Genomic DNA, 13,512 nt, shown 5'->3' with positions numbered 1-13,512 from the left:
ACTTAAAATTCCTGTTTCTACCAAAGCAAGGAATTAGAAAAGTCTAGAGACTGCGTGGCCGTCACATTGGACGTTAGATTGTTTTCCAGATTGGGGTCGAATGATCTTGAACAGTCTAGATGGTTTTATTTATTTTAATTAACATTACCATAACTAGTTTTATAATTATTAAATTATACTAGATTTAATTTAGGTCTTTGAAGAAATAATCTTATATTGATTAATTTAAAAAAAAAAATCAGAAATACCTATACATTTGCTTCTTTTATTAAATTTACAATTTTATAATTTTTTTATTTTTACTGTGTTTTAAAATATTAAGAGTATGGATTTGTAATTTTCTTAAAATTTATAGTTTTATCTAATTTAGTATTCTAAAGTTTTTAGTAAAGTATGAAAAATGACTGAAAAATAACTAATATTAATTTCGAAAAAAAAAATATCTTTTAGAAAAATATTATCCAGTAAAATTTTTTTTTTTTATATTAATTTTAGTATATTTTCAAAGAGCTCTCTCAATTTTATAAGCTAGATGAGTATGTTGATTTTTGACATTTTTTATTTTTTTTCTCCCCCCTCCATCTTTTTTTCTTTCAAAATATCAAAATTATAGCACTCTAAATTGAAAGACTTAATTTATTCAAATATGTATTAAGAATCTTATTTTAATTGTAGTATAATAAAATCTTATTTTCAAAAGACTTGATTACTAAAAATATCTAAACTTACAACATTTTAATAATTTTGTTTAATATTTTCAGATTTTGCTATAAAATATCCATGTTTTTAATCTCTTTTCTAAATTATCTCCATCGAAAGGAGATGGTAAATAATATTAATCGGACCATAGTGGTGAGCATGATTCGAAAAATTCAAAAATTTAAAAATTTCTAACATCTTGTCAAATATTAGAAATTTCAAAATTAGATCTCCAAAATCATATTATAGGATAAAAAAATCCTTGTCTCGAACAATACAAATTTTTCGAGACTTTCAGTATGAAAATTCGAATCTAATGCAACGGTATGGTACGATAGGATACGAAACAATAAAAATTTAAAAGTTTTTTATTTTAAATATTTAAAACATTTCTTTTAGCTTAAACTAATTGGACTAAAATTAATTTAAAAATATACAGCAAAAAATAAATTTACTACAATTACAGTATACTTATATTCAACAAGTACATAATAGAGAAATTTATTTTCAATCCATCAAGCTAATAATAAATTGCATATTAAATAAATGTATATTTAATAGTTTCAATCCACCAAACTGAATATTTACAATTTTTTATTATCCAACTGATAAATACATTTCATCTGACCTCTTTAATATAATATAATATTTTTTATTGAAAGACACATAATTAGTAAGAATTATTTTATAAATTTGATTAATGTCATATTTACACTATATTATCATAAATTAATAAATTAATATGTTCGATACGAGAATATTTTTTTATTATTAATATTTAAAAGAATTTTAGATCCTATATTTTTTAATTAAATAAATGATAACAATGTGAAATTGTAATTTCACTAAAAAATCAAGATAAGCTTAGTGAATAATTAATATTGTAATAAAATATAAAACTTAATGCTTCTATTTTATATTCGGACCAATAAGCTTAAGTTTTATTAGATTAGAATTGATAAATTCATATTTGGTAAGGTTTTTTATACTTGAATTTTAAGTTTGAGCTTAAAGTTTAAACTTATCTATTATAAATATAATTATATATATATATATATATATATATATATATATATATAAATTTAAATTGGTTCTAATTTTAGTTTTTCGGTTCGAAATAATACAGGATAGTTCAATAAGATTCTCAGTATGAAGAACTAATGAGATCCATAACCATACCAAAGAAAATATCAGTACAGTTAAGTTCGTAAATGGTGAACAGATATTTTCAATTATAGATACTTTCAATTTAGTTTTTCGATACGGTTCGAAATGTCTGAGTCCTATGCTCAACCCTTTAAGACTTTTAGATTAAGTTTCTTTTTAAATTATTGAGTCAGTAAAGTATTGTTGGTTCATTGAAACACATTATATAATGTTACATGATATTTTTATTTAAAAAAATAAATAATAGCAGGGAAGTAGCAAACTCACAACAGACTAACAACAGCGATAATGACCAGGCTACTGCTAGACTGTTCAATCTCAGAATTGTTGGACCACTTTTATTGAAGAGGAGAATGAGATAAACATAATAAACACAGCATAAGAAATTTTTTAAAGAGAGAGAGATATATCACAAATATATATTTCTATAATCAAAGCACACAAGAGACATTATATCTCTTAACAAGAGATAGCTTCTCTCCTCTACTAAACTACTAACATTATAAGCTATTTATAATAGCAGATATATGAATCTTCACTTTCAAATTTAATTATTCATATTCATGATACTTAATAATCTAATCTTTCATATACTTAAACTTTTAATATAATAATAGACTTTTCACATATTTTATAATAGTTATTGACTCTTGAAATGACAATAATAAATATTTAAATTTACTATTTTCAAGGCCCCTCCTTAAATTTAATTTGATAATATTTTTTTGGTCCACATCCATGAGAAAAATCTTAAATTGAACGTACTAGTGAACCTTGATTGAAACTTCATTCATAAATTACTTCAACTTCTTCTTTTGGAACTAGACTTAGCTTTTTAAGAATTTTCTTAAGTAACATCTAAATGGTACAGCTAATGCTTTCGGTACATAATATTCTCCATGCTATAACTATTGCTATAATTTTCTTTAATGAGGTTTTTCTCTTACCTCACTTCTTTTACGGATGATTTTGCCTCTTTTGGAGTCTTTCACTTGGCTTTTCTTTCTCAACAAATTTCTCCCTTTTGAACTAGAGAATCACTTCTCTTTCTTTACTTTCTCAGTAGGTTTCTTCATTAAAACCCTAGAGAATGTAAATAATTTTTGACAATGGAGAACAACTACTTCCTTCATTTTCTCATTTCACTTTCAACTCTCACATTTCTTCTCTTTTGGCTTATAATATCTTCAAGCTCTGATACTACTTTATTAGACCACTTTTGTTGGAGAAGAAAAGGAGATAAACACAATACACATAACATAAGAAAAAATTCTTGAAAAATGAAAAATATATCACAAAAATGTATTTTTATAATCAAACTATCTCTTAACAAGAGATAACTTTTTAACTCTACCAAATTACTATCGTTATAAGCTATTTATAATAGCAATATATATTCTTTACTTACAAATTTAATTATTTATATTCATGATACTTAATAATTTATTGACTCTTGAAATGACGATAATAAATATTTAAGTTAACTATTTTCAAAAATAATTTCTTCAAATCCCCTTTCTTCCTCTTATTTCCTTTTTTCAAATTATAAAAACCTTAAAAGCGCAAGCTTTTCTTTTGAGTAGGGAAGAGGTGAGAATTGCGCCTTTGGATTGTACTGTAAGGGTTTTGAATGGAATGCGAAAGTAGAAGGTGAGAGAGTAGCATGTAGAAAGAAGGTGAGTGGCCATTAGGTGTTCAAAAATATACTCTTAGTGTTGCTTGTATTTTAGAGGATAAAAATTGTTAAAGTTTGGTTAAGGAAATTGATGTTAGAAGTGTTGAAAGAAAAAAGCAAGTTGATTAAGATTATTTCAAGGATAAGTATAAAAAATTATAAAGAATTTTGGTATGTGTTTTTTAAAAAAAAAAAAAAAGTATATGATTATAAATCGTGACAAAAAAAATATCTCGCCGTACAATTTTTCTCGACTTGTAAGAATTTAACTACCTTCACTCATGTCAGCCATCATTATTATTTTGTGCATGTTTGATAACATATATTTTGAGTTCAATAATTTCTAATTTTATTATTTGACTGTCAAATGGCGATTGAGGAAGTTATTGATTTGATAAAATCGATCTAACGGTCAAATAATAATATTTTGAGTTATTCGGCCCGAACTCATATTATCAAACACAAAAAAATGATAATAATAGCTAATCAGAATGAGAATTATTAAATCATTGCCAATTGATATCTTTTTATGATGAATATTTTTTATTATGATTTATTTGAAAAGATTTATATACTGAAAATTATTAAATAATGAAATCACATCCTACTATTTTTTTTTTCAATCTTCAATTTGCCCTTCCATAAAAATTTTTTTTGAAAATCTCAATACCCAAATATAGAAAATGAAATAGATAAGAAAAGAATACTTTTAGAAAAATTATTAGTCATATACAATTTATCACGTCATTTATAAACTAAATTAGTTGTGTAATGATATATAATATTATTTATTATATTTTGTTTGTATTGACTTGTTAATATATGTGATTAAAAATAATAAATCTAATTAATAAAAATACAACATAATAAACAATAACCTATATTATTATATAATCAATTTAATTTATAGATGACGTGGTCTATTAAGTCTATCTAATTTGACGATGTGGTAAGAATTTTTTGATCTTTTGATAGAATTAATTGATGTATTTGATGAGTCAGCAAATGACTCATTTCACTTATTAATTTTTATTAAAGAAATTTAGTCCAAACGGCCATGTGAGCATTATTTACCTTTTTTTGTACTGAAATTGTAGATATTTTATAGTAAAATCTGGAAGCAGCATTAGCGTTGGAAAGTTCAAGTATTTCTTAAAATTCAGGCTTTTTAAAATCTTATCAGAAAGATTATTCACGTATCAAAAAATTATGGATAGCATTTTAAAAGAACAGGCACTAGAGCGTTTTCAAAATAAACCTTAGTTTTTTCTTTATATGATGAGATCTTATTTAAATTGCACGAAAATTTAAATGAAATTACACTTGGACATCTAAATTCTTTAAAAATTATTCTAATATGTTTCAGAAATTTTTTTAAAAATATTTTTAATAAAAATATTTTTATATTTTTATTCATTTCTAAAATTTTGGAAATTTTTTAAAAAATCTTTTGAAAGTTCTTTTTTTATTAGTTTTCTGTTTATTTTAATTTTCTATTTATTTTATTTTCTGTTAATATATAATTTGTTATTACATAAATATTTTTAATTTTTAATTATTCTATATTTAAGAATCTCTATATACATATACCTTTTTGTATATTATTTTTAGTCTATAAAAATATATAATTTTAAATATAATCAATTATATTAATATATTTAATTTATATTTTTATAATAATAAAAATGATAATCCAATAAAAATCTATAAAAGAAGATTAAAAAAGAGAAGGTTTCAGGTCTGTAAAAGAAAAGGTTTCAGGTCTGTACAACAGAAAGCTGTACAGACATGTCATCACAGACCTATAATCAGAAAAAGGAGCAACCTTTCTTTCCTAAGGAAGAAAGGTCGCTTCAACCTTTTCCAAACCAGAAATGGACGTTGGAATAGATCATAGGGAGATGTTAGATAGCTTAGGATAGTTGCGACATAAACATGTATATAATAAAACAACTTCATACTATAAATCTCAGAATTTTTACTTGTAAAAACTCATCATTGATCAATAACATTACCAACATATTTTCTACATGGTATCAGAGCAGGTTTAACCTGTCATCATCTATCCCCTCAACCTCAAACTCAAATTTCAAACATGTCTCACAACGATGTCACAAAAATAACCAATATTGTGCTAAAAGGCAACCAAAATTATTTCGAATGGTCAAGGTCTGTATACATCAGTTTGAGCGGCAAAAAAAAATTAGGGTTCATCACAAGAACCAAAAACAGGCCAACACCAACTAACCCAGAGCAACCAACCAAAGAAGAAATAGAAGAAATAGAGGAATGGCAAACAACAGATCATGTCCCTACTCACAAACACTATGGAACTACAGATTTCCAAACTGTACATGTTACTCGAATCATCACAGGAAATTTGGAAAAAGATGAAGAGCCTATACGGCTACAAGCAAAATTTTGCTCATATTTTTAATTTAAAACAGAAACTATCACAAATCAAGCAAGGGATTCGAACCAGCATAAATTATGCAACTGAAGTTCTGACCAGATTGGAGGAGTTGCAAAACTACCTCCCACCTACCACAGACCTAGAAGAAGCCAGAAGAAGAGTAGAGCATGACCTAGTCTATACTTATCTAGGGGGGTTTTGACTCAAGTTATGAAGCCTTAAGATCGTAAATCCTTCTGTCAAACAAACTCCCAAAGATCGACGCCGTCACTAGGGCACCACGATGAGCGCAATCTCCAGCCTCGACAACACGGAGAATCAGACTTTTTTCTCTCGGCACTCAGACCCCAACAAAACAGGGCGCGCGAGGGGAGCGCCTGCTACTGTTAAAAGGTGCGACCATTGCAGAAAGCAAGGCCACACCCATGACAGGTGCTGGCATCTCCACCCCTAACTGCTGTCGAATCGTAGTCGGGTTGAACGAGGGAATAGCGCGACCAACAGAGTCAGAAGCGGATGGAGAAGAGAGAAGGGAGAAAAAAGTTTTGGCGGCAGTTGTCTCTCAAACCTTAAGGGTTACACAAATGAAGAAAGCGGGTCGAGGGGCGATATATGCAGTGGACTGCTTAGGTTGGGTCCGCTTGGATCATGTCATTTTAAAAGATCCAAGCCTGAAGACCTAACCCAACTCAAGCCCAACAACTTGACCCGACCCGACCCGTTTTTCCTAGCGAACCCGACCCGACCCAATAGAGAATTTGCAACTTTCGTAGTTAATTTCTCAGCTCCAATCGCTTGTCCATGAACAACAATCTCATGGGTCAGTTTCAGTATCTAACTCCAAAAATTGTTTAAATTTTTTCAAATCACAAGATTGGATTATCGATTCTGGTGCAACTGATCACATGACGTAGGACTATTTTATATTGGGTAATCGATTGATGAGATACATGGCGGTTAAGAGAGCATCTGAGCAAAAAATATTTGGAACGTTATTTTAAAAAAGTAGGGTCCGGGTGACTTCAATAAGATGCTTGTTTTTTCGTTCGGAAATTCCATTTTGTTCAGGGATATTAATACAGGTAGTTTGATGTAAAATTCCCTCTTTGGTAAAAAGTCTGATAAGTTTTTGTTTATATATTCAGTACCATTGTTGGAACAAAAAATTTTGATATTGGCAGTGTACTGATTTCGGATGAAGTTAAAAAAATTTTGAAAACAGGTAAAGACTTCTTTTTTCCTTTTAATAAGTAAACCCAAGTAGTACGTGATTAATCGTCAATAAATGTGACAAAATACCTGAAATGATTATAAGAGATGACCGGAGCAGGTCCCCAAACATCAGAATGAATTAAACATATTTTTAGAGATACTAGCAGATAAAGGAAAAGGTAATCGCGTATGTTTAGAAAATTTATAAATATTACAACAACTGGAATTCAAATTGTAAGAGAAAAGCTTATTTAAAATTTGATCGGAGGGATGCCCAAACCGTCGATGCATCAGCATCCCTTGATCTACTGGGCTCGTCGACACAAGGCATTGATTGGTGAATCTTTAAGGTAGTAAAACCCATTTTCAAAATATCCCTCACCAATCATCTTCCCTGTGATGCGTTCCTGAAACAGTACTAAATTAGGCGAGAATATAGCATTAAAATTTAAATTATGAGTTATTTTTTCAACAGACAATAAGTTTGATTTAAAATCAGGCAATAACAATATATCATGTATATTTTTGTGAAACAAGGTGGAGGTGCCAAAACCAAAAATGTTAGCTTGACCACCATTTACAATGATCACCTGTTGAGATTCAATCGGGACAAAATTTTATAGTTTTGTTTGAAAAATCTTAGTCCTTTAGAAATCCTCGAAGGACGGAAAATCGAACTAGGTCATATTCGAGTCTTTAGTTGGACTAGCTTTGTCCATATCAAATGAAATCACAAGCTTGACAAAAGCTCGGTTAAAACTATATTTTTAGGATACTCCTCAGAAAAAAAAGGGTACAAATGTTATGATCCTTCTACTCAAAAGACTTACATCTCCCTCCTTTGTCGAAAATGAACCTTACTACACATCTGAACAAATAAGCACCAATGGGCTCCACATTTTATTATTTCTGTGTAACCTTTCCTTTTTTGACAGTCAACCACACAGGACACTCATCCAGAGGGGGAGCCCAATCGAGTCTCCGAGGCAATTCCTTCAGGGGGAAATAATAGAGAAAATGAGTCACAAGAAGAAATTGTCTTATGAAGATCCACTCGATCAACCAAGCCTCCTGTCAGGTTAAGGGACTATGTGTCCTACGAGGTATTATACCCAATCCAACACTTCATTAATTATAAGTCAATATGAGTCAACATCAAGTCCCTAGAAGAAGAAGTCTCTATATGACCGTTCCTCCAGGCCACAAATCTTTATCCGATCATTCCCTGGTATGTAAGCTAAAAAAGGCAATTTATGGATTGAAGCAATCTCCAAGAGCATGGTATGCTAAGCTAAGCCTTTTTCTCTTAAATATCAACTTCAACAAATGTGCCTCAGGCTCTTCTATGTTTGTAAACACACTCACACATGCACTATCATTATTCTTGTATACGTAGATGACTTTATCATAATCGGTAATAATAATGAGGAAATTGAAGAAGTTAAACAAAAATTAAAAATGGAATTTGATATCAAGAACCTAGGTCAACTATCATACTTCCTTGGGATAGAAATAGAAACAACTCATAAAGGTTTGTTTCTGTCTCAAAGAAAGTACGTACTTGACATATTGAAAGAAACTGGAAAAATGAAAGCCAAACCTATAAATACCCCAATGGAAACCAATGTCAAACTTAATTTGGAAGTCGGTGATCCATTAGATAACATAGGACATTATCAGCATCTAGTAGGAAAATTAATATATCTAATTGTCACTAGACCTGATATCGCTTACGCAGTAAGTATGGTAAATCAGTTTATGCATGCTCCCCGTACTAGCCACTTGGATGCTATTGATATAATTCTTAGACATCTCAAGGGCACTCCAAGTCAAGGTATTTGGATGAAAGGTAATAATGCTTATGCTATATTTAGTTTCTCTAATGTAGATTGGGCAGGAAACTGTGACATAAAGTCAACTACAGGATTCTGCACCTTTGTAGGAGGAGACTTAGTAACATGGAAAAACAAGAAACAAAATGTAACCGCAAGATCAAGCGCAGAAGCTGATTATCGAGCCATGGCATCTACAGCTAGCGAACTCATTTGGATCAAACAAGTATTTATTGACATGAAAGTAGACTACAAAGGACCTATAAAATGTATTACGACAGCCAAACTGCCAGGCACATCGCATCAAACCCTGTTTTCCACGAATGAACTAAACATATTGAAATCGACTATCACTTCATTAGAGAAAAAGAACAATATGGAGAAATTGAGACCCCGTTTGTCAGAAATCACAAACAACTAGCTGTTATATTCACAAAAGCATTTGACAAGACAAATCATCAAAATATCCTTAGCAAGATGGATTCTATCAATCTATTCGAACCCATCTTGAAGGGGAGTGTTGAAGAATCAAACCTTGAAGCACAAAACAAACAAGCAAAAAGGAAAAAAAAAAAGTCTCAGGTTTGTACAGCAAAAAACTGTACAGACATATCATCACAGGCATCTAATCAGAAAAAAAGAGCAACATTTCTTCCCTAAAAAAGAAAAGTCGCTTCAACTTTTCCCAAATCAGAAATAGACTTTGAAATAGATTATAAGAAAATGTTAGATAGCTTAAGATACATGTATACAACAGAACAACTTCATATTATAAATCTCAAAATTTTTACTTATAAAAACTCATCATTGATCAATACTATTACCAACACATTCTCTACATTTTATATATAGACACACCTAGTCATGAAAAACCAATTCAATCTTTTTATTTCTTATTTTACATGATTTTTTTTTTTCTGAAATTAGGTCTTATATATATATATATATATATATATATATATATATATATATATATATATATATATATATATATATAACGTTTAGTTTCCTAGATATCGTGTTACGTTTCCGTTTCCATTTCCATTTTCGTACAATTTGCGACCTCACTGATGGATTATTTCTACAAGGCAAGCAGAAATTATCAAAAATTTAGGCCTGGAGACATAAATTTGTGCCAAATTCTCCAATGGGGGTGCAGCGAGGGGTTATTTCAGAATCATGGCTTCTGTGCTGCTTTAGAATCAAGGTTTTTGTTCCTGAAATTGACGTTGTACAAGAATATGATGCAGCTGCATTTTAAGGAATTTTTTAATATATGGTTTTAGTATTCATACTTTTGCCATCAATTTTTCCTCGGTACAAGTTCTTCCCATGAAGGGATTAAAGCATTCAAGCAGATAGCTTTTATTTAACAAAACACAACTATTGGAAAAACAGAGAGATAGCACTTTGAAAGCAGATAACTCATCTAACAATCACCACCGCCACCGCGAAGACGGAGCACAAGATGGAGTGTGGACTCTTTCTGAATATTGTAATCAGCAAGCGTACGCCCATCCTCCAACTGCTTCCCTGCAAATATCAGCCTCTGCTGATCAGGTGGAATCCCCTCCTTATCTTGAATTTTTGCTTTCACGTTATCAATTGTGTCCGAGCTCTCCACTTCCAGTGTTATGGTCTTCCCTGTCAATGTCTTCACGAATATCTGCATCCCACCGCGCAGCCTGAGCACAAGATGGAGAGTGGACTCCTTCTGGATGTTATAATCGGCGAGGGTCCTTCCATCCTCTAACTGCTTCCCAGCAAAGATGAGCCTCTGCTGATCAGGTGGGATCCCTTCCTTATCTTGAATCTTCGCTTTCACGTTATCAATCGTATCCGAGCTTTCAACTTCAAGGGTTATGGTCTTGCCGGTGAGGGTCTTCACAAAGATCTGCATCCCTCCTCTCAACCGAAGAACTAGATGAAGGGTCGACTCCTTCTGAATGTTATAATCTGCAAGGGTCCTGCCATCTTCGAGTTGTTTTCCGGCGAAGATCAGACGCTGTTGATCAGGAGGGATGCCTTCCTTGTCTTGGATCTTGGCTTTTACGTTATCAATTGTGTCGGAGCTCTCGACCTCAAGAGTTATGGTCTTGCCGGTGAGGGTCTTGACAAAGATTTGCATACCGCCGCGGAGACGGAGGACCAGGTGAAGAGTAGATTCCTTTTGGATGTTATAATCGGCCAAAGTACGGCCGTCTTCGAGCTGCTTTCCGGCGAAGATCAACCTTTGTTGGTCAGGTGGGATCCCTTCTTTGTCTTGGATCTTGGCCTTCACATTATCGATGGTATCAGAGCTCTCCACCTCCAGAGTAATTGTTTTCCCGGTTAAAGTTTTGACAAAGATCTGCATATTTTTTAAAGGAAAAGAAAGGAGACGATTCTTTGAGAGAGATTGAAGAAGAAAACAAATTGATATCTGATTCTTTGTTGAGATGAGAAGAAGAGAGCAGGGAAGTGGGTTTATATAGAAAAGGACTAACCGACTCAGTAGATCGGCGTACAAGGTAAGGCAATATCTACATAATCCTGCTCCTATCAAACCAGAAAAGTAGTTTAGACTTTTCTTGGTTTAAGGTTCATGATCTTGCTTGAACATTCCAGATAGTTCTATCAGAACGAACGTTCTCGGGGGTTGTCTAGATTTAAGTTTCTTTTATTTATTTGGTAATGTCCCTCTTCTTCTTATTCTTCTTAATGTAATGAGTGCTTATTCGGACCCATTTTTTATCCATTTTAACTTTAATTACTCCATAATCAAATCTGATAATGAACATTTAATATATATATATATATTCTAAACCCAACAAGATGTAGTTGTTTTTTTATTTTATTTTTTTACCTAAAAATAACGATAAAATTAATAAAAGAATAAAAACCGTAATTTTAGAAAAAGTAAAAAAAAAAAAAAAACTGTAAATTTAATAAAAAAAATTAAAAAATAGATAACCCTTGTTAAAATAGCCATGAGTCACTTGTTAAAAAATATAGAGGAAGTAAACATAGGTGGCCATCTCTCTAAAACCTTTTTGCTAATTAGAAAGGTTTATCAACGGAAAATCTCAAGTGAGGACATCGTTACTGTTTCTTGTTTTAATAACGGCTAAATTGTATTTTAAATATTAATATTCAGCTCCGATAAATTACTTCCTCTCTTGGAAGAAATTTATAATCTTTTTCTATTATTGACTAAGGCTGGAAAATGAATATATTTCATCTTTGATTTTGTTGTTGATTTTACTTTTAAAATATTAGGTTTTAATATTTTAATAAAAAATGCAGTGATTTCAAATATTAGAAAATATAAAAAAATAAATAATTTCAACTAATATTTGAATATGGGCCTACATTGTTTGATGAATTGTGTGAACATGGTTAATGGGTTTGATGCTAATATACAAAATAAATATGTATATAAATATTATTTTTTATACAATTCTAAAAAATAATTTCATTTGTAATTTGTTATTTTATCATATGCTAGAAAGTTTTAGGCTAAATGATCAAATAAGTCCAAATATTTTTGTGTTTTTTCTGAGTTATCCAAATCTTTTAATCTTGACAATTTTATCCTAGTTTAGAAAATTGATTTCAATTGTATTCTCTCATATTAAATTGATATATTGATTTGTGTCTTTGGTTGACTTGTCTATTGCCTGAAAAGAGAATAAATTTTTTAATTATTTATATTATTTCTAACGTGAAAAGTAATAAAAAAAAGAGTACAATTTAGAGTTCATCTTTTTCTTTATTATCAATTTAAAATTCTAATTTTTTGGATGAAGAAATAAGTTTCTAGAGATATCACGAATTGATAAAGGATTGCAGTAGCTAGAAGCTTAATAAGAGAGATTTACGATACATGACACGTAACCAATAATATTATTGAAAATACTTTTCCCTTTTCCTAGTTGACAAACACGTCAACCATACACGCAACTCAAATTCTCAATTTAATATAGTTGGATACAATTGAAATCAAATTTTTAAATTAAGATAATATTGTTGAAATTAGGAAGTTTGAGTAAAATTGAAAAAATATGAAGATATTTAAATTTATTTAATAATTAATCCAAATTTTATGTATGGTGGTGTAAATACCGAGTATATTTCTAATTTAATGAGCTACAATTCGATTTTATATAAAATTATTTGACAAATGAAGCATATTGTCTATTCATTATTGAAGAGATTAAATTTTTAAAACATAGTAAATTACTATAATTTAAAAATTATTTTTAATTTTTTATAATAATGGTTGATAGTAATAATTGCAATGGATATTATCTTAGAAAAGAAATTATTTTAATTGAGCATAAAATATATTTTTATTTGTTTCTTTATAAATATTAAAAAATAATAATATAAAATAAATACAATAAATTAAGTTCAGAAAAATAAAAATAATACTCCCAAATAGATATATATTAAAAAATATAAAATATATCAATTAAATATTATAAATATATTAAATATATATATTAATTAGATATTAAAATATGTAAAATAAA

General features: G+C 29.7%; 2 protein-coding genes across 2 annotated transcripts; one reads left to right on the top strand and one right to left on the bottom strand.

Annotated features, from left to right (window-relative positions):
* The first annotated feature begins 8,624 nt into the window (after positions 1 to 8,624).
* Positions 8,625 to 9,419, top strand: LOC107262162 (uncharacterized mitochondrial protein AtMg00810-like). The gene has a single exon (XM_015726295.2). It carries the CDS (start codon positions 8,625 to 8,627, stop codon positions 9,417 to 9,419), a length of 795 nt encoding a protein of 264 aa, XP_015581781.2.
* An 834-nt stretch (positions 9,420 to 10,253) lies between these two features.
* Positions 10,254 to 11,641, bottom strand: LOC107262163 (polyubiquitin-like). The gene has a single exon (XM_015726296.3). It carries the CDS (start codon positions 11,352 to 11,354, stop codon positions 10,428 to 10,430), a length of 927 nt encoding a protein of 308 aa, XP_015581782.1. The 5' UTR covers positions 11,355 to 11,641; the 3' UTR covers positions 10,254 to 10,427.
* Positions 11,642 to 13,512: the final 1,871 nt, after the last annotated feature.

The sequence above is a fragment of the Ricinus communis genome, chromosome 6 (assembly GCF_019578655.1).
Source record: "Ricinus communis isolate WT05 ecotype wild-type chromosome 6, ASM1957865v1, whole genome shotgun sequence".
NCBI lineage: Eukaryota > Viridiplantae > Streptophyta > Magnoliopsida > Malpighiales > Euphorbiaceae > Ricinus > Ricinus communis.
Note: the sequence above shows the minus strand (reverse complement) of the source record. Positions and strands in the feature narration are given on the sequence as shown.